Below are 18,617 nucleotides of genomic sequence, written 5' to 3' on the forward strand. Positions count from 1 at the left end.
TGTAGGATCCCAGCTAAAGTCTAGATTTAATGTGAAGCATGATTTTTACAGTTCCAACCATGGAGCCTACACATCAATTGCACTAGTTGTTCTGAGCATACTCCACTCATTCTTTCCTCCTGGACTATTAGCTGTGCAGGTCATTTATGGCAATATTTTTGCAATAAGAATTTCATACAGGTGCTCAACATGTGATAAACTGCAAGTGGTTCTCAGAGGTGCCAAATTATCAAAACTTATAACTTTACTGGTGACCCAAATCCCCCCACAGATGTTTTTCAAAAAATCAACAGACATTTTGAGAATCTGCCTTGAATTCATCACCATTTTAAAATACCTGAAGTGCTTAGAAAATGTTCTAAACTCAGCACATGGAAGTGAAGTTCTAAATGATTTCAAAGTGTCAACTTTGGATGAATTCTGGGGAAAAAGTCTTGAAGAGAATTTTCTTGAATTAAATGAAAAGTTTATCTAACTGAAGGCTTTTGGGGACCACTTCTATTTATTAAGTAGCCTTTCAGGCTGACAATATTCAAATATAAATCATGTTATAATGCTTGATCCAGGATTTTTTCTTTTTAAAACTCAAAAGGTGAAAATGAAAAGTAGCTTTTTAAGGAAGGGCTTTGATTTAAATTTTCCCAATAACTGACCAAAGAGAACAAGAATAATGGAATGAAGCCAGAGAGTACAATTCTGAAATCCCTCTACAATCAATATGCTTAATTCAGGAATAAATTTAGGAATTTTGGGTTTGGGAGGCAAACTCAGTGAGAAACAGACTTCAATTCCTATATTCCTACTTTATTTCCCATGGTTCTACTGATTCACAATTTAGGTTATTTTTCTATGAAAGTATTATTTCCTCAGGTACATCAGACTCTGCCTCCACACGAACAACAGAGCTTTAAACTATTTCATTCAAGTCTGTTGTATTTACAATGTTTGTGACGTGAACAGGCATTCAGGTTTGGCTTGGTCATTATAAGCAGTTATGAGGATTACTTTGTTGCAAGTCCAGTTTACTTAAGTAAACAAATAATACTTTTTTTGGTTCTAACCAGATTCAAAAACTGAAACCAGAGAAGCTTTAATACTCTTCAGCTTTGTACATGGATATATGTCAACAGCAGTAGTGTGATGTTCTTCAGAATTACCCATGAATACCAATGAAGACTAGTAAGACAACTGATAGGAATGAATCCCTTATTAACAATATAATATACATAGCAGCAGTTATCTGTCTGCTATTTTGGTTCTGCACAGGATCTTCTAAAGATAGTAAATGTGTTTGAGAGAGAAATTACATAGATAAAAGCCACAGAGATCATTGCTTTACTCCTACGCATTCATACTATAATAACAAAGGTCTTGAGGCATGGAGGGAGGAAAAGCAATAACATGATTTGTAATGCACACAGTTAATTTTTCCAAAAGTCCTTCCCCTGACAGCTTATTTGAGGAAGGATAAGAGGAAAAGAGAAGCTGAGTCTGTCCCATCCTAATGATAATATTAAATACAATAGGTAATTTTTATAGTGGGAAAGTTTGCAAAGCTTTCTAGTGTATGGAAGGTGCCCCTGTGAAAAGTTCACCTTCCCTTGCAAGGGACCTGCCACAGCGGGGGAGGAAGATCTGCAGCTCAGCGCTGCTGGTTCTCATTTTCACAACTGATGGTTATGATTGCAATTCCTGGAAAAAAAGGTAGAGGTGGGAGCTGAACACTCCCGATATGGCAGAAGTCTTGTGTGTGTGCCCTATTAAATATTCATTGAAGTGAGCTTCGTTACTGATTCTTCCTTGACTGTCAGTCACAAATGCTTTTGCTTTATGTGGAGGCTACTCAGAGGGCTCTGTTCAGAGCAGGCCTTAGTTCTGCTTTGCCTTTGGGTTTGCCCAATCTGTAGGAAAACCTTATGAAACTGATTTTCTTCTGACAGTGCAAGTGTGGCAATTGCCAGGGAACATTATTTCTTTTCAGTTTGACACACGTCTGTTTTGGAAACCTCTGACAATTATGCACAGGACTTTAATAATACAAATGCCACGCAGTCTAATAGGAGGGAAACAGGAAGAGAAGGAAAGGAGAATTAAAAAACAGAACTGAATGTGTGCAAGTACAGCTATGGAATTACTTCCGATTTTTTTTTCTCTTGCTTAATAACTCTCTCTTGAAAAGGATTCCTTCTGGCAAAAAGAATAGAAAAAGATAACTTTCTAATAGAAACAACTTATGCCACATCTAATTTTGGGGAGGAAAAAAAAAACCAAAAAACTTCAATCTGGAATGATTGCTAAAAGTTCTTTTAAATTATAGCAGTTAAGAAACAGACCAAATAAAAATAACTCCTACAAAAAATAGTTATTACATCACTGGGACTTTTTTTCATTTAACCAGTAAAATTCAAGAAGCCTTCAGGCCTCACCCCATCTTCAGAAATAACGGTGTAAATCTAATATGACTCCAGCTGAAAGACAGAAAAAGGCAGGTTTATTTCAGCACTAAAACCACATCTTAATTATGTATTCAGAGACCTGACTGGGTCTTCTGTGTCCTCATGCAGCTTTCTGCATCATCACATCTAGGAGTATTTGTAGCTGATTCAGACATACTTTTAAGAGTTATAACCAGCAGTATATTAAAAGAAACAAAAACACTTAATAAAAAGTACTAAAACCGAAAATGAAATTCAGCACACAGAAGAATGCCAACAGCGATGTGTGAAAAGAATGAAATTAGGTTCATGCTAAGAACAGTTATTACAAATAAACGTGGTCAGGAATATAACAGCTTTTTCAATCAACATTAAATAAGACAAACTGACACCTTAAGGAAAAACAAACACACATTTTTAGACACTGAATCACATTGCAAAACACCATGAAATTTTTTCCAACTCGACCCACATGCTACTCAGTGTGCAGCCTGCCAGGACAGTCCACCTGGTTTGCGGTCCACTCCCAGGAGCAAGGCACGTTGCTGCGTGCAGACTGCCTGAATTACTCTAACTGCAGTAGTAGGGCTTGTTATTGCACATGACTGCGCACTTTTCCTGCAAATGTACAATGAAGTAGTGCTCCTGGAATAGTTAGGAAGCCCTGCCCTTAAACAAACTGAAGGTCCTCACTGACCAAAAAGGTTACAAACAATTTCATATTATTATTGATGTATGAAAGGCTTGCTGCAAACTTTTGACACAATCAGATTTGTCCTAACTGATTTGCTTGAGAAGCATTAAAAACTACCCAGTGAAAAAGCAAGCAAGATTACTGAAGGAAGAAGTGGAAGAAGCCTTTTAAGCAAATCTCCTAAGTGTTAACCTCTTTGGCTTTGGACGGCGTTTTTAAAAAGCAAGCCAAACCCTCATTTCCTATAATCAGTTTATGCTGCAGTCATGCTTTATTCAGAAGTTAAGCATGACAGCATGACTCCTTAGATGGTTTCTATTTCAAAAGGCAAGTTTTCTTACCATGTATAAGGTTTCCAGTAAAACTCAAACTGATAAATATGCCTACATGAGATAAAACAAAATAAATATTTCACAGTAGAACTTTTCATATTTATTTGCCATTGTCGATACCATGAAAGGACATGAGCTTAGAGGCCTTTAGGAAAAAAAAAATATGAAAAAACAGATTTATAGCTACAGGACAGCCACTGGCTGCATTTTCAAAGACAAGTCAGATATCTGAATACATAATTCTCTTAGACTTCTTTTACAATTTCATCCATTGGTTCAAGAATAGAACTGGCAACCTTATTTCCTTCTCAAGTTTATAATTCATTGCACAATACTGAACTAGCAATTTAACATCTTGATGCTTGAATTTAAAATGTTAATCCACTTGAGGATATAACAAAGTAGTGTGATCTTTGTCTATCTGCATGCAACAGATTTCAGGTCTCCTGAAAACATTTACAGTAACATGATATAGCCACCATTTGTTTCCAGGTTGACAGAACTTATTGATTCTGGTAAATCAGAAAAGCTCTGTTTTTCTTACACTGGTTAGATACAAGTATTCTACATGTCATTGGTCCCTACATTAGGTACAATGTGTGTGTGTCTGGAGTATTTTGACCAAAACCAAATCATGATATCACTGCAGCACTTTGCGAAATTGAATCATAAATATGGAATTTAATACTATGTAAATCAATGCAGTCAAGTATACAAAGCCCAACTGGAAAAGCTGTTTTACATGTGCAAAGAGAAACCTGCCTAAACTTACACAGTAAATAAATGTTTGTAAAAAGAAAAAGAAAAAATAGACTGCAGTGCTGTGCTTTTTTGGCACATTGTCAGAAGAGGGGTGCTTCTGCTCACAGACATGTGGCTACTTTTATCTTCCAGGGAACTGCAACCCTGTACATGAGGTACCGCACATGATGTCTGGTGCCTGAGGAGTTAATCAAATTCTGTCTCAGCGTTGCCAGCCAAGCAGCAGCCTTCGCTGCCTGTAGTGGATAAAGAGAACATTGCTGAGACTGGAGGCTCTACTTACCAAGTCTAATTACATTCCTATTCTAAACCATTCCTAATGCATTTCAAAACCCAGAAATATTCTGGCCTCTTCAGCCTTTCAGAAATTGTCATGAAAGTAATGAATAGAAGAGAAATAATGTTTGGGCCTACATGTTTATGTTTCATCATATCTCATATCATGAAAGTAGTATTTCATTTCACTGGGAAAAAAAAAATGCAGTCTTGTGTCTGGAGGTGGACAAGCTCCTTTCAAACAATGTCTGCAGAAGAAAAAGTTGATATGATATGTCTTTTCATGCTTGGTCTCTCTCCAGATCACTGTAAGAAATGAGTAAATAGATAAAGTGGTAAAGGGGGCCAGGAGAGGAATAACACAGAGTCAGAAAAAGTAGGTTCTACCAAAATTATGAAAGTAATTCATGGGTGGTTCTATGCAATGTGTATTTTTCTTTACCCCTATCAGTAATAGGGAATAAAAATAATGAGAAAGAATCCACAGACATAAAATATTATCTTCCTTTTCAGAATGTCTTAAATAAAGGCAAACTGGTGTTAGAACTTTTGGGGGAAGAAAGGCAAATATTTAGGACAGAAATCAATGCATTGCAGCCCACAGGCTGAATTCTGCATTCTCAGAGCTCAATACAAGAATGGAGAAGGAGGGATGATGATTTTAAATGGCCTTTGCCCTTTCTTAGAATTTAGTATGGTTTAAAACTGCCCCATCTTATACACAGCCACTCCAGTGCCCATGAGATGAGAACAGCTAGTGACCAATCATGAAATAGCTACATTCCTTCCTCTTGGCCACATACTGATCTATCATATCATGCTACCCACTGCTGGCATTATATGAACAGAATCATGTCTACTTGCAACATCTAGCTGTATTCTGTTTTCCAGTAGACTTCATGTTATGCGAAGCAAATTCTTCTATGCTCCATGATGCCTGGTGAACCCCTTCATTCAAAAAACAGGTCATTAGTTATTTGTTTTACTGGATGGAACACACTTTTCAGTGAATTTATTGGATCCATACCTGGGGACAGCTAATGTGAATTCAGTCCATGTTAGTTTTTTCCCCTCACTGAAGAAAAAACTTGTGCTAGTGTAGAAATGATACTACTTTGATTTTCAGATGAACTCCTGCAAAAACTCTCACATAGAGTTGGCTTGTATCTTGGAAGTCTTTGAACATATTGTCTTAGATGCCAGCTTAGAAAAGCAAATGAATAAGCAATCACACATTCAGACAGGATCAACAACAGCACCACCAAAGGCGGCATCCTAGTATTTCCTTGGGCAAAATTCTTGTGTTGTCTTTGAGCCAGGATTCATTACCCTTTCGTCTTTCCTTGAGTTTTCACTTTCATTACTTAGAGAGAGAAATGTAAGGTTCCCATAGCTTCAGGTAACTACACGAATGTCTCAGCAAAGTCATGGCTGTAGAAGCAAAACCTTGTTATAAACTGTTAAATATTACATAGGGATAGCTTTACTGTTACACAGAAAACATCTACAAATAGGCAGTTAGCTTATTTTAGCTGTTATCTGGTGTGCCATTGTAGTCATTTCATTGCTATCTTGTCCCCCAGCACTTTCCATTGGCTTGCTTTCTGTATCTCTAGCCCTAAATTTGAAATAGTCTTTTTGTGGCTAGAATAAAGCTCTGCATTTCACAAAGTAGTTCTTAAAATATATTCAATAACAACAATTCTGTGAAACATCTACTGAGAAACAGGGTTCCCTATATATTTTTGTATCTTCTGACTGTGACTGCAAGCTCTCACTGAAGCTTTTTTTTTTCTTTTTAATGTCTTTAGAGCTTTTATAAGGGCTCACTCCTTTGTGGATTCTCCTCTCTCACTTCAGAGGTTTCTTCCCACTCCTAGGTGCCTACATTCACAAAGGCTGTAGGACATAATTGTCTTTCAGGATTCTACGCTTCTCCCATAGCTGTAAGAACTGGTACAAGGATTCAGAGCCATTTTATGGACCCACAAAGATAAGAGGATTGTTGACGAGGAAAAGAGTAAAAAAATACTGTTTCAGAATTACCCAAGACCTCCTTATTTAGCTGTACTTTCTACACAGAAATGCTTCTAACTGCAATATTTTACAAGAAAAAGAAAGCATTACACAATGCTAATGCATGTTCAGACGACTCTTTATGCCCAAAGTGGTTACACAGCCACCTTGAAGACTACTTAACTTAGGGAGCAGAACAATATTACATAGCTTTAGGGCCACCTCTCAGCACAGATAACATACACTTAAATAAGCGCACTGAGAAATCCTGGCCCTATTACAGCTACAAGGATTTTTGCCACTGATTTTCAAGAAAACATGTTTTTGTCCATGGTATTTAGTCTATAAGCGACTCACTGGTTTACACGTTTTTGTTATATAACTGTGGATTATGAAGAAATATGTGAAACTTCCAAGTTTGGTCATGGTCAATCATCAATCAGCGAAAGAACAAAGCTTGTCTCTGTTAGTGACAGATTTAGGCAGAATGGAGAAACTGAACCAAAACATACCATCGAAAGCCCATTCCTTTCTGGCCACCTCATCTAAATGAGCCTAAACTCACTGAAATTTTCCTAGGCATTCCCATGACCTTGCTATCCCAAGCAGCTTGGTACCCATCTCCTTTCAAAATCAAAATTCAGGGAATAAGGCAAGCGTCCCAATCTGAGACATTTGACACAAATACTGGCAAAGTCAAGATCAAAATAAAACAGACAGTTGTGGCCACTTTAAAGCATCATTGGATTCAGGTAAGAGTGAGGAGCGGAGTGATCCACCTTTTAGAGGACAGGCTCATGGTTGTACAACTGCTCCAACTGAGTGGGATTTAACTCTACATTCCCTATCCAGCAAGGTGCATCCCAGCTTCTGCTAGGATGGTCCCCACCCAGATTCACATCCTGATGAACTTGTGCTGTGGAGCAGAAGAAAATTCAAGAATTAGAAGTCTAGAATGGCAAAGAAAGAGAAAGCATCTCTTTAGCTTAATAGTTAAGGCACTCAGCTGGGAGGGAGGAGTCCTGCTTTTGATCCTTACACTGTTTCTCTATTTTTTTCAGTTATTCATTTCATGCACAGCAGGAACAAAAGCCCAAGTTCTCCCCCCTCCCAGGCACATGCTTTAGGTCAGAAAAAAACCATATTTCAACATTTTTTCCAGATGAACAGCTACAACAGTAACTAAATTTGTGGGTGCGTTACCTTAAAGGAGTAAAAACCTTACAAAAATATTGAAACTGAGAACATTTGTATAATTAGGTGCCAAGACTGGAGGGAGCGAACACAAAGAATAACACTCAGAGTTAAAGCCCTCCTTTTACTATTGTTCATTTGGCAATTTTGCAACTCTAATTGTTTACTCCTTTTGCAAACATGACAGTGATACCTTTAAATCCTATTTTACTGATTTATATACAGAAGCCAATGCAAAAGGCACTTCTATAGCACCTTTCATCTGAAAACTTAGTATACTCTACAAATAGCAATTAATCTTCATAACATTCAACTACCTCCTCCAATGTGTTAACAGCTCATTTTACAGCTGGTGAAACCAAGGCAGAGGAAAGTTGAGTCATGTATGCAAGGTCACATAATAAATCCACCCTGTAACTCCAAAATGTCTCTTTGCATGTTTAAAGTACACAAAATATTTATAGGGGCTGGTTAAGAAGAAAAATGAACTTCCTGAGATTCACAGTTGATTTTTAAAGTAATTGGCATCAGGATACTATAAATATGCTTTACTTGATATAATATTTGTTACTAAACCATGCTCAATATTACTCCTCTGAATCTTTTCTGCTTGGAAAATCAGAAGTAAAAAAACCTGATTCTGCACTATACTAGCATCAGGTCACTCACACTGGGGCATAGCACACTGGTATTATAAAACCTATAATCTAGTCAGTATGCAAGAATGAGGACTGCCTCAAGACTTGCCAAAAGCCTTTTTGAACAACTGAACAATTTGGTTTTATCAATGCTTTTTTTGCTACATATTTGCTACAATAGTATTTCCCCCCGCCCAATTCTGGTACATGTGCCTATGTGTAAGCCTGTGCATGCATGCTGAAAGAAGACTGTTTTAAAGAGGTTAAAACATTAGCTAAAGAGGCTGGCTTTCACTGTTAGCATTTAACTCCTAGGCATACATAAGAAATTCTCAGGCAAAACCCTGCAAACCACTATTTGATCAGGACAAACACAAACAGCACTTCTCCCACATTGTCACTGCCACATGAAACACATGCAATCAGCTATTCATCATATGTTTGCCAGCTTTCTGCTTGACTTTGCTGACGAGGATTTACAGATCAAAGCCTGGATTTTCTCTTCAAGCCCAGTTTCCAGACAACAGTTGAGAAGTCCCTAGAAAGGGACTGACTGTGGACTAAATTAGTTAAAGCAACTTTAATGTAAACATATTTACAGAATTAATAATTTCACTTACTGTATGATCTTCCATAAGAAACAAAGAGTTGGAAATTTTACATATAACAAGGCATAAACAAGAGCAAAATCAATCTAACAGATGCACCACAGGCACAGTCCTTGTGAGGCTGATTTCTTCCTTGCCTAGTTTTTACACTGGGGGTGTTGTTTATACACAACAGTAATACAATTTGCTCTTCTGTGAGGACATCAGTCTTGATGAGTTTGGAGATCTGAGTAACATACCTAATGTCTGACAAAATTCAGAGATCCAGGACAGTTGCTGGCAGGGGGAAAAGGTGCAGGTGAGAAAGTAATAAAAAGAAACTAAGGAAGTGGCTTGAGCTTGTTGTGGCCTTTTTCACTTAGCCATACAAAAGAGAAAAATGGCACGAAAAATCAGGCAATGCAAATATCTGCAGTTTTTGGTCATTATCTACATAACTGCATCACCACTGTTATTCTTCTAAACAGAAGTCATTATTTACCTTGTAATTCATCATCAAAGATCTTGGTTACATAAGACAAATTGCTGCAGCTTAACCAGGATCAAATTAAAAGTACAAACTTACAATTCTACTCTATCCTTACATGCGATTAGCTTAGTTTTTAATTTTTCTATGCAAATTAAACCAATTTAAATGTGAAATAGGCAGACGTATCTATATTAGGACCTGGACATAATTAACTATGCTGAATTTAAATTACATAAGCTAGTGTGACTTTTCATATATAGCCAAGGTCTAAGTCATAAGATATAGAAGCTCCCTCCCCTAACCAGCTGACTTGCAGTGCCTTTGATGTAAAAATTTATACAAGTAGATACTTGTGTGGATATTCACAATGCCCTTTCTGCAACAGTTTTTCTCAATTATTGGTAACAGATTAATGAGAAATCAGCAATACAGACTGCATTTCCCTGCTATTTTTATTCAACTTGTATATAATACTGTTTTGTGGCATTCAGTGAATATTAACAAATTAAAAGGACAAGCCACATATAGAACTGGAAAAAGCTCTTCCAAGGAGACACAGGTACAACTTCTTGATTATTCAAATTACAGATCTCTGAATGAAACAACACACCCCAAAATCAAAGCAAAACTTAGCAGGTTCTCTTTGTAACACATTACAAGCCTATCAGCAATTGCAACTGTGCATCCTGTACTGAAATTAGAATAGGCCATTATCTGCATTCTGTGATTTGTTTAAAACAGAAGGCACCTGTATGCTATATAAAAGCATTTACTCATCGACTAAAAAAAGAGACAGATGGAGATCAGTAAAACACACAAAGCCTAATTTTACAGCACAGACAAGAGCAATTGCAGTTCATTGAAGAGGAAACACCTCTTTAATGACAAAATTAAGGATTTAATAGCAAAGTCCAGCCGCACAGTCATTATACAAAAAATGTCATGAGATGATAAACAACTGCTCTTGGTAATATTCCTCCCTGTTGAGGGGCCAGGACAAGGGGGATGCAGAACTGAAGCCTGATCTTGAAGATTAATGTGGTGCTCATGGGAATTTCACCGGCTTGCATAAAGATCCAGTTCAGAACTAGAGAGAAGGAGAAAATTTAGAATGCAACAAAAGCCTTCTATCAATACTGGGAAGAGAGAAAAAGAGGGAAAACAAACAAAAACAGTGCAGGGAATTAAAAACCTACTCTTCATGAAGGCAAGAGGAGCAGACAGCTACATGTACAAGACTTCTGCAGAGAAGCCTTACATGGCATAGCTTCAAGGAAAATGGATGGATCTAGCCAGGGCACAGCAAAAGTCAAATCCAGTCTGACACAATCATATATTCAAAGCACACCACTGCTGATTAACACACCATCGTGTTAGTTGATCTACATATTTGGCACTATCTTAAATAAAAATCTAGATTTTTGAAGGGGGCAAATAAACCCTCTTTACATAAAAGGCAAGGTCCTAAAAATGAAATTCAGTTAAGCTCCCCTTAAACCCCTGATGCTCAGTCTCAAAATTTAAGTGAGTTGCTCGACTGCTGCAGAATGCCTTTAGCTTCCTGAGCATGGTTCATACTTTTAAGCAAGGCCAAACAAATGCCAGCAATAACAACAATCAAACTTGAGGAAAAGCATGCACTGGAAGACACTTGTCCAGGAAATCGCAGAAGGCAAAATCCTAATTTGAGAACTGCAATGCAGTATTTGTTGGCAGGGCTATTGCTGTATTTCTTAGTGGCACTGGCCCCAGAAAATGATGTCAGAACCTGGAATTGAGGATTTTCATTGTCCATAAAATCACAGGGTAAATACCTAACCTTCAGCAACCCAAAGTATTTTCAGCCCCATAAAGCTTTAGTGAACTTCCAACTGTTTAGAAGAACAAATCCCATTCTTCATTTTGCCCTAAGGCACTATTCAACAGAAATGGCTCCACCTCATACACCATTGGACCTTACAACTGGCTTGGTTAAACACCTGCATGACACTTTGTATTTAAAGGGATGTGCTCTCATACAACAGGACATCCCAAGATGCCCCTATATTTCCAAGAAAGTCCGTATACTTCTAAACACTTCCTAAACTTCCTATACTATGTGAGATGAGCAGTGGAAAGATTCATAGGACCTGTCCCCATAATGTAAATATCAGCACAACCTGAGTGATTTGGGGCAGGGACAGTCTTTTGTCAAAGGGCAACAGGTTTTTGTCTGCATATATGAAAAGCCTAGCATAATAGCATTTAAAAATATACTAGAGAGAAAATAAGGGGTGGGAGGTGGTATGGATTTCTCCTGCTGATGTACCTGTAACTGTATCTGGTCCACAGACGTAACTGTGCATGACCTACTGTAAACCGTGTAACATTTTTCTTGTGTCCAACTGATTTTTTTTGTCCCCTCCCCCTTTTAAATCCAAATAGCTGACAAAGTCAACGATGACTTCTACACCAAACGCCGACATCTTGCAGAGCTGGCTGCCAAGGGGAGCCTGCCACTCCATCCAGTGCGCCTAGATGAAGACAGGGCTTACACGATTGACAGTGGCCTAACCAAACAGAATGGGCAGAAATCCAAAATGGCAAAGATCCACACACACCCATTAGGTTACAATTCCCACTACAAGACCTGGGATCCCAACGACCAGTCTCTTAGACGGCAAGCATACACAAACAAGGGGAAGCATGGTATGGCAGACCCAACGTTAAGCGACCCACTGACAACCCGGAGCCAGCATTATTTGGGCCCACAGCCATACTTCATAACTAACAGCAAGACAGAAGTAACTGTTTGAGTTTGTTTTCCTTTTTTTTTTTTTTTTATGAAATCCTTTAAAAACCACATGCAAATACACACAAAACACAAACACTCAACTGAAAGGCAAAAAACAAATTTAAAAATATAAAATTAAAAAAAAAAAAAGGAAACGGAAGGAAGGAACTTCCACCTGGACACTCTTGGTATCCAGCCAACTGTAGACCGAAGAGTGGGTTAATACCATTCAGCAATACACACTGAAGGTTGAATTATAAACTCCATTTGTATTTCCCAATGGAACACAAACCCTTGTGACTAAATTTTTGTACTTGAAACTAAAATCCATGATGAGAAGTAGCACAATCTAGAGAAACTTTATGTCTGCTTAATCATTTATACTATGTTCCTGCCTTGAGACAGAGGAAGAAAGAGAGAACAATATACCGTAATATATTATTTGAGAGGAGTTTTGTACAAAACCTATTAATAATCACTAGATCTGTGAAAAGCCAAGAGCAAACATCTTGGTACAACCCCTAACATCTATTATTGTACTTTCACACCATCCTATAGAAAGCGCAAAAAATATATACACAATAAGGGAAAAAAGACTCTTTCACAAGGAATTTATGAAGACTGTTATGATTGAGAGCATGTGGGACCTTTCTGGTTGGTAGAGAATTCTGCAGGATGATAACAAACAGCAGAAGATTTTATTTCAGTTTATTTCATTTGATTTGAAATTTTTGGGAACCTCCAAAACAAGAAGAGACATATCATATGACACAGAAAGCTGCTGGGGGAATAAGGGCATCAGAATATTCCCTCTCAGTCCTCCTGTTTTCGGGCAGATGGTAACAATTCTCACTTTGCAGACTGTCAGGACTTTTTCTTCACCTAAATGTTTTGCCTATCTTCAACTGCTTCAGACTGAAATTAAGCGTGGGTGGTGCCTTTACTGTATTACTATTGTTCAATGACAGTCTTGTTTCTCAAAGTGACCCCTCTGTTCCTTTAAGCTATTTCCTCATGTTTTGCTAAGGATGACAAGGGTTCTGCCCTGCTCAGCCTCCTCTGTCCCCAAAGGAAACCGGACTACATATCCCTGCAGTGGTTGCACAGTCAAGACTATTTAGTTAGCCCCTCCATTTTCCCAACTTAAACTTTTTCCCTCTAGTCTCTCATTTTGTATTTGCTTTTAGCCATGGTAGTTCTTTGTAGCTCAACTAAATGTTATATGGTATATTGTCTCTATCGTTTGGCTTTCTATAGTGGCGTTCCCTCTTGGTGGACTATTTGGTGGAAGAGGCTAATGGACTAGCCTCAAATGTCAAAGAGATCTGGGTTTAAACTAAACAAACAATTGGACTCGTGGTCTTGACTGTGGTTCTGATGAGCAGGATGCTTTGCTCGTATGAGTAAAACCACTCTTGAATTGGGCACTGGTAGCAGACTCGCAGTCCTGGCCCTGTAAAGGCTTCGGCACATCCACAAACAGGTAAACGGAGTTGGGATGGGACAGCGGTGCTGCAACTGCCTGATGGCAGGCAACGCAGTCTTTCACTTAAATTCCTGCCCTTCCCCTGAAACAAGTCATTTGGCTAAATCCTAACTAGCTATCTTACTACAGTTGTGTTCTCACCAGCTGTCAGTTCTTCTGGAGATTAGTTTTGGAAGACTATGCAGGGAGGAATGAGACCTGTTATGTTTTAAGAAGAATTGGAAGTGGCATTTCTTACTGTACTCAACTGACTGGCAGTGCTTCTTCTTAGTCAAAGATGCAAGGGCTAAGAATTTGAAATGTGGTTAAATGGAGAGACCTTTTTTTAGCTATATCGAGATTGATTTGCATCCTGAGAGCACTGGCATCTTTCCATAAGCGTGCTGCTAAATTGTATGATCATGTGTTTTAAGACTATCAGAAGTGGACAAAGCCCACGGGACAAATACTTTGCACACAACCCAGATTCTCCACTATCTTACTTTTATTCCTTTAATCTTTATTGCCTTCACAACTGGCTGACTTAATTTGACCCTTTATGGAATGTTGCTGTTAATCCATATGCTTTAGATACACATTACAGCTGCACTCTAATTCACACAGGTTTCATGTAACTTGAGCATATTTTATGTGGAAATATTTTAGTAACTGTATGTTCTGTAAGTAAACCCGTGTTAATACTTGTTAACTACAGAGTTTATGATACCAATAATACTTCCTACAATAAAATGTTTGTTTGTTTTTTAAGAATGTTTATTTGTAAACATATGTATTCACTATATTAATATGAATTTCTTACCTGGCAATAAAACTGATTCTATGTGAATCCCACTTGGTGGCTCATTCCTAAACTTGTATCATTGGGCCAATTTTTTATTATCAGCTGAGCTTCTGGAGCCTTTCACTGCAGCCAGTGGGGTTCATCTCAGCACAAGTGATGATTTGACTCTGCCATTGGTAGCCTTGTCAACAAGAGGTTCTTTGAAAAGCAGCTGCATGTTGTACGCTTTACATATGTGCAACGCCTGTTACATGCAATGTGACATAATATACACAAGGCATGCAAGCCTTGCAAAGCTCCATGTGCCCTGTGAGCCTCCAAGCGCCACACGCAGCTTGTGTCACTTGATCAGTTAATTACAGTTTTGAGGAAAAAAAAAAGGTAAGCATGCACAGGGACAGATCCTCGTCCTCATGAATGCACGGGAGTTTTGCAAAAAGGTTCAGCCACATCCCAGGATTCAAACTGCCCAGTAAGAACAGATGAAACGCTGGTGTATATTGCTTCAAAATGTTTATATCTTTATTACAGAAAAACCTGTACATAACACCTATGTACCAGGTCTGCTGCAACAGAAAGCCCTTTACAGGCTTTTAGTACTGCTAATGGCTCATAAACCTGACAATGAACAGAACCTCAGAAAAGGAGAGTGTTTGGGTAGCTTCTTCTCTTTGCTTTGCTGCAATGATATCGTATGAATTTCAGAAGAAGAAATGAAGAGTCAGGATACCTAGCTTCAGAATCAATTTAGTGCATGACTTGGTGCAAATTCTTTAGACAATTTAGGATTCCTAGGAAGCCGTGACACATCATCAGAGGGAAAACATCAATTCAGAAGTGGCTGGAGTCAGCCATTTTAAACAGTACAAAAGTCTCATTTTCATTATTATGCCTTTATGGGTGCCACGAAATAGTCCATAAAAGCCCCATTTCTGGTTACAGGAGCATTTCCCTGCCTCAGGCACAACTACAGAAACAACGCCATTCTGCCAGGGGGCTCAGGAGAGACATATGGAGTGTGGCCACAGCACCAGAAAAATTCTGGGCAGCCCTGCGACCCACAGGGAAGCCTGGGAAGCCCAGTGGAATACAAGCCTAACCTACAGTAGGCACAACTTACTGTTACAGCTCCACCACCAACCCATCTAATTCACATGTTGTTTCTATCAGCAAATTCCTGACTGGAATCACAGATGGCAAAAAGGACAACTGCTTCACTAGTAGAAGTGCCTCTGCATAGGCTTTCGTTCTTCCAGATATGTGGAAAAAACCTCCAAAAGCCCCCCTGCACCTGATTTTCTGTCTCTGCATGTTTTTTTCTCTTGTGTTAGCCTGAACCTTTTGTTGCCATGAGCAAGAACTGCACTGGGTTCCCATAAGCATTTCTTCCATAAGGCTCTTTGATATTAACACAGATGCACTGCACTACAAACAAAAAAGTGTCTTGCCAAGAAATGAAAATGTTCCGTATACAGAGCTATGGAGTCTAAAAGTCTAAAGGTTATCTGTTTTAGACCCCTTTACCCTGGAAACATCTGTTCTCATGACTAAATCTTTTGAGCATGAGCCTCAGCTTACACAAACTGAAGACATGGTGACTTATATAAAGAGGGGATCAGGTCTCATGACATTCCACACTACCTACAAAGTGTCTCCAAGACTCAGACTTTAGATTTTAGATTTTAATAGATCTGGGAAAAGATTCATGCTTTGCTCTATTCTTATAGAATGGTTATTGAATTTTGGGTACTAAATAAATAACCCTAGTCCATAAATCCCTTTTGCACACAATCCTGCACACTTTATTTAATCCTGGTCTCGATACTTGAATACATGAAGGACTTCCAGTGATAAATATAGTCTTTACTGTAATTATATAATCTTTCTATTTGGCATGGATAATTTTATTTTGCTAAAAACAGTTATGACAGGAAGCATTATTGTATTAGATTATATCATCTCATATATCACGCAGTGCTGACAATGAGAAAATAGGATGAGTACCACATTACTAAAAAGTGAGCATTGTTATTTTTATGAATGGGAAAGTCACATTATTGTGTCTTTTGATTATATATGACTTCAGATAACTTTTGTCATTTATTTCAGCATTAATATAATACATATATAGTAGTACAGATGCCATGCTAGCTTGAGTATGAAGCTGTTTTCAGCCAAAAAGGACTGAATGAAAGTCCATTTCAAGTTATACAGCAACTTGCTGTATGTATTGTTTCTAAAATACCATTACATAGTCAGTTAGAAATAGCTTCCAGGATACATTAAAATCCCAATTAAAAAAAAAAAAAAGAAATTAAACCCCCCTATATTAGTTCAATAACAAAGTTCTAAAGGGGTAAAACGATTATTAACACTGTTGGCTATATTAAATATCAGGAACTTCTCAGAAAATTCCTGGTAACTAATCCTCTAGAAATGAGACTGGTTTGGGAGAAAAAAAATCTGAGGTTTTGTAATTGTAGATAAAATTATCAATTTACCAGTAGTTTGGCAGAAGATGTAGCATATAACAGCATTACTCCAAAAGTCGTCTGGAGTCATGAAACTGTCCCGGTTTACACGATATGCATTACATTTACCTTAAATTCCTATCAGGTTCTGACCACTTTGACCAGCTGCCGCCCACCTGAAAAGGACAGATGTACAAGATGATCCTTCATGCCATATTCTGCAGTTCCCACTAGGTTGCCCACAGAAGAGCGCAGAAGTCTAACCTGAGAACTTAGGATTCAAACTCAAGTTTATCTCTAGTGTTTGCCCAACACATGAGCAGTGTTTTCTCAACAACAGGCTTAATGTCAAGGGGTGACATTAGAAGAGATGAAGAAAGAGACTGTGCAATGTGAATTTGTCATTGGCAGCTTGGGTTATTACTCACAGAGCGCACCTCTTGTAGCACTCGTGCTCTGCTCTAGCAAACTGCACAATCAGCCCAGCTGGCTCTCCTGGTGTACGTTGTGTAGGACCATGTTTAGGAGGGCAATGGCAGATGAGTGTGACTAATGAGGGAAGATAAACTTCAATGTTTTATGCTAAACTACTAAATCAATTCATTTGAAAAATGTGACATAATAGCACATTAATCTCAGCCTACAGATGGGAAAAAAAAGAGCCAGCAAATGCTATTACAGCTAAAACCCCAAGGGAAAACTTTCAATGTAAACACCAACATACAGCTCTAATTTGAAAAGTGGCTGTAAAAAACAATTCTTGGAATTCATACTTCATGCTTTAAAGATTTCCAGACTCAAATTTGCTCAGCCTGCAAGTAAGATGCATCCTCATACCTGCCAACTCAATCTGGAACATGAGCGTTAAACCAGGCCTTTCCTCCCCATCCAGCTGCATTAATGAAAGTCAGGACCAAATTAGGATACTGGTTACATCCTGTATCTGCACAAAAGCTGCTGTGAGACAAGTGCAGCTGATTGGACCTAGTAAACACTTTTGCAGAAGATGCATCATGAAGAATTTGACACAACTCATTCAGCTGTGCTGGCCCTACCAGGTTAGCAAAACATAAGACAGACGTATTTGTCACCAGCAACATCAAATTACACTTTTTCACACTGGAAGAAAATCAGTCCTGACTCTAGTTCTGGGGATTCTTCCTATGTAAGAATCTGCTAAATAAACAATGACTGAACAGGCCAGGGCTCCCTGCATAGGTCCTCCTCATCCCGAGACTGTTCTTCTGGCAAGATAAAGGTGTTGCTTCAAGAGCAAGGTGTTCTATTCAGTTTCATTTCATTTTTCACCTTCAGACCTTAGGGTCCCTTTCTGGAAAGCAGAAGGTATGGATTCAAGCTTGCCTGAGGCTGAGATAGGTCTAGAACCCAAATCTATCACTGCCTCTCTGGTTTCACATAAGGGAAAAGAACGAGATGCTGCTTGTACCTAAGTGCATGAAGCAATATTATAGTAAGTCTGGTCCTTCACGGATGCATGAAGAGGCTCTTTGTACCTATCTTTCTCTGCAGGTAACTTGAGGACAATTTTGCATCACAAAACAAAACCATTTTGCAAAATACTTTTTTTTTTTTTTTTTTTTTAGTAAAGGTAGAATTAATTTTTTTGTCTATCCAGGGCTTTAACAATACACACACAGTTGCACCTTGTCTAAGTCAACACT

At 38.3% G+C, this 18,617-nt stretch overlaps 1 protein-coding gene across 1 annotated transcript in view; it reads left to right on the forward strand.

Annotated features, from left to right (window-relative positions):
- SHISA9 (shisa family member 9) overlaps positions 1–12,219 on the forward strand; it is a 191,040-nt gene extending 178,821 nt beyond the window's left edge. Inside the window, 1 exon segment of the mRNA XM_072878328.1 lies at positions 11,849–12,219. Within this exon segment, the coding sequence (XP_072734429.1) occupies positions 11,849–12,219 (371 nt within the window).
- The last annotated feature ends 6,398 nt before the right edge of the window (positions 12,220–18,617 follow it).

The sequence above is a fragment of the Ciconia boyciana genome, chromosome 13 (genome assembly GCF_034638445.1).
Source record: "Ciconia boyciana chromosome 13, ASM3463844v1, whole genome shotgun sequence".
Lineage (NCBI taxonomy): Eukaryota > Metazoa > Chordata > Aves > Ciconiiformes > Ciconiidae > Ciconia > Ciconia boyciana.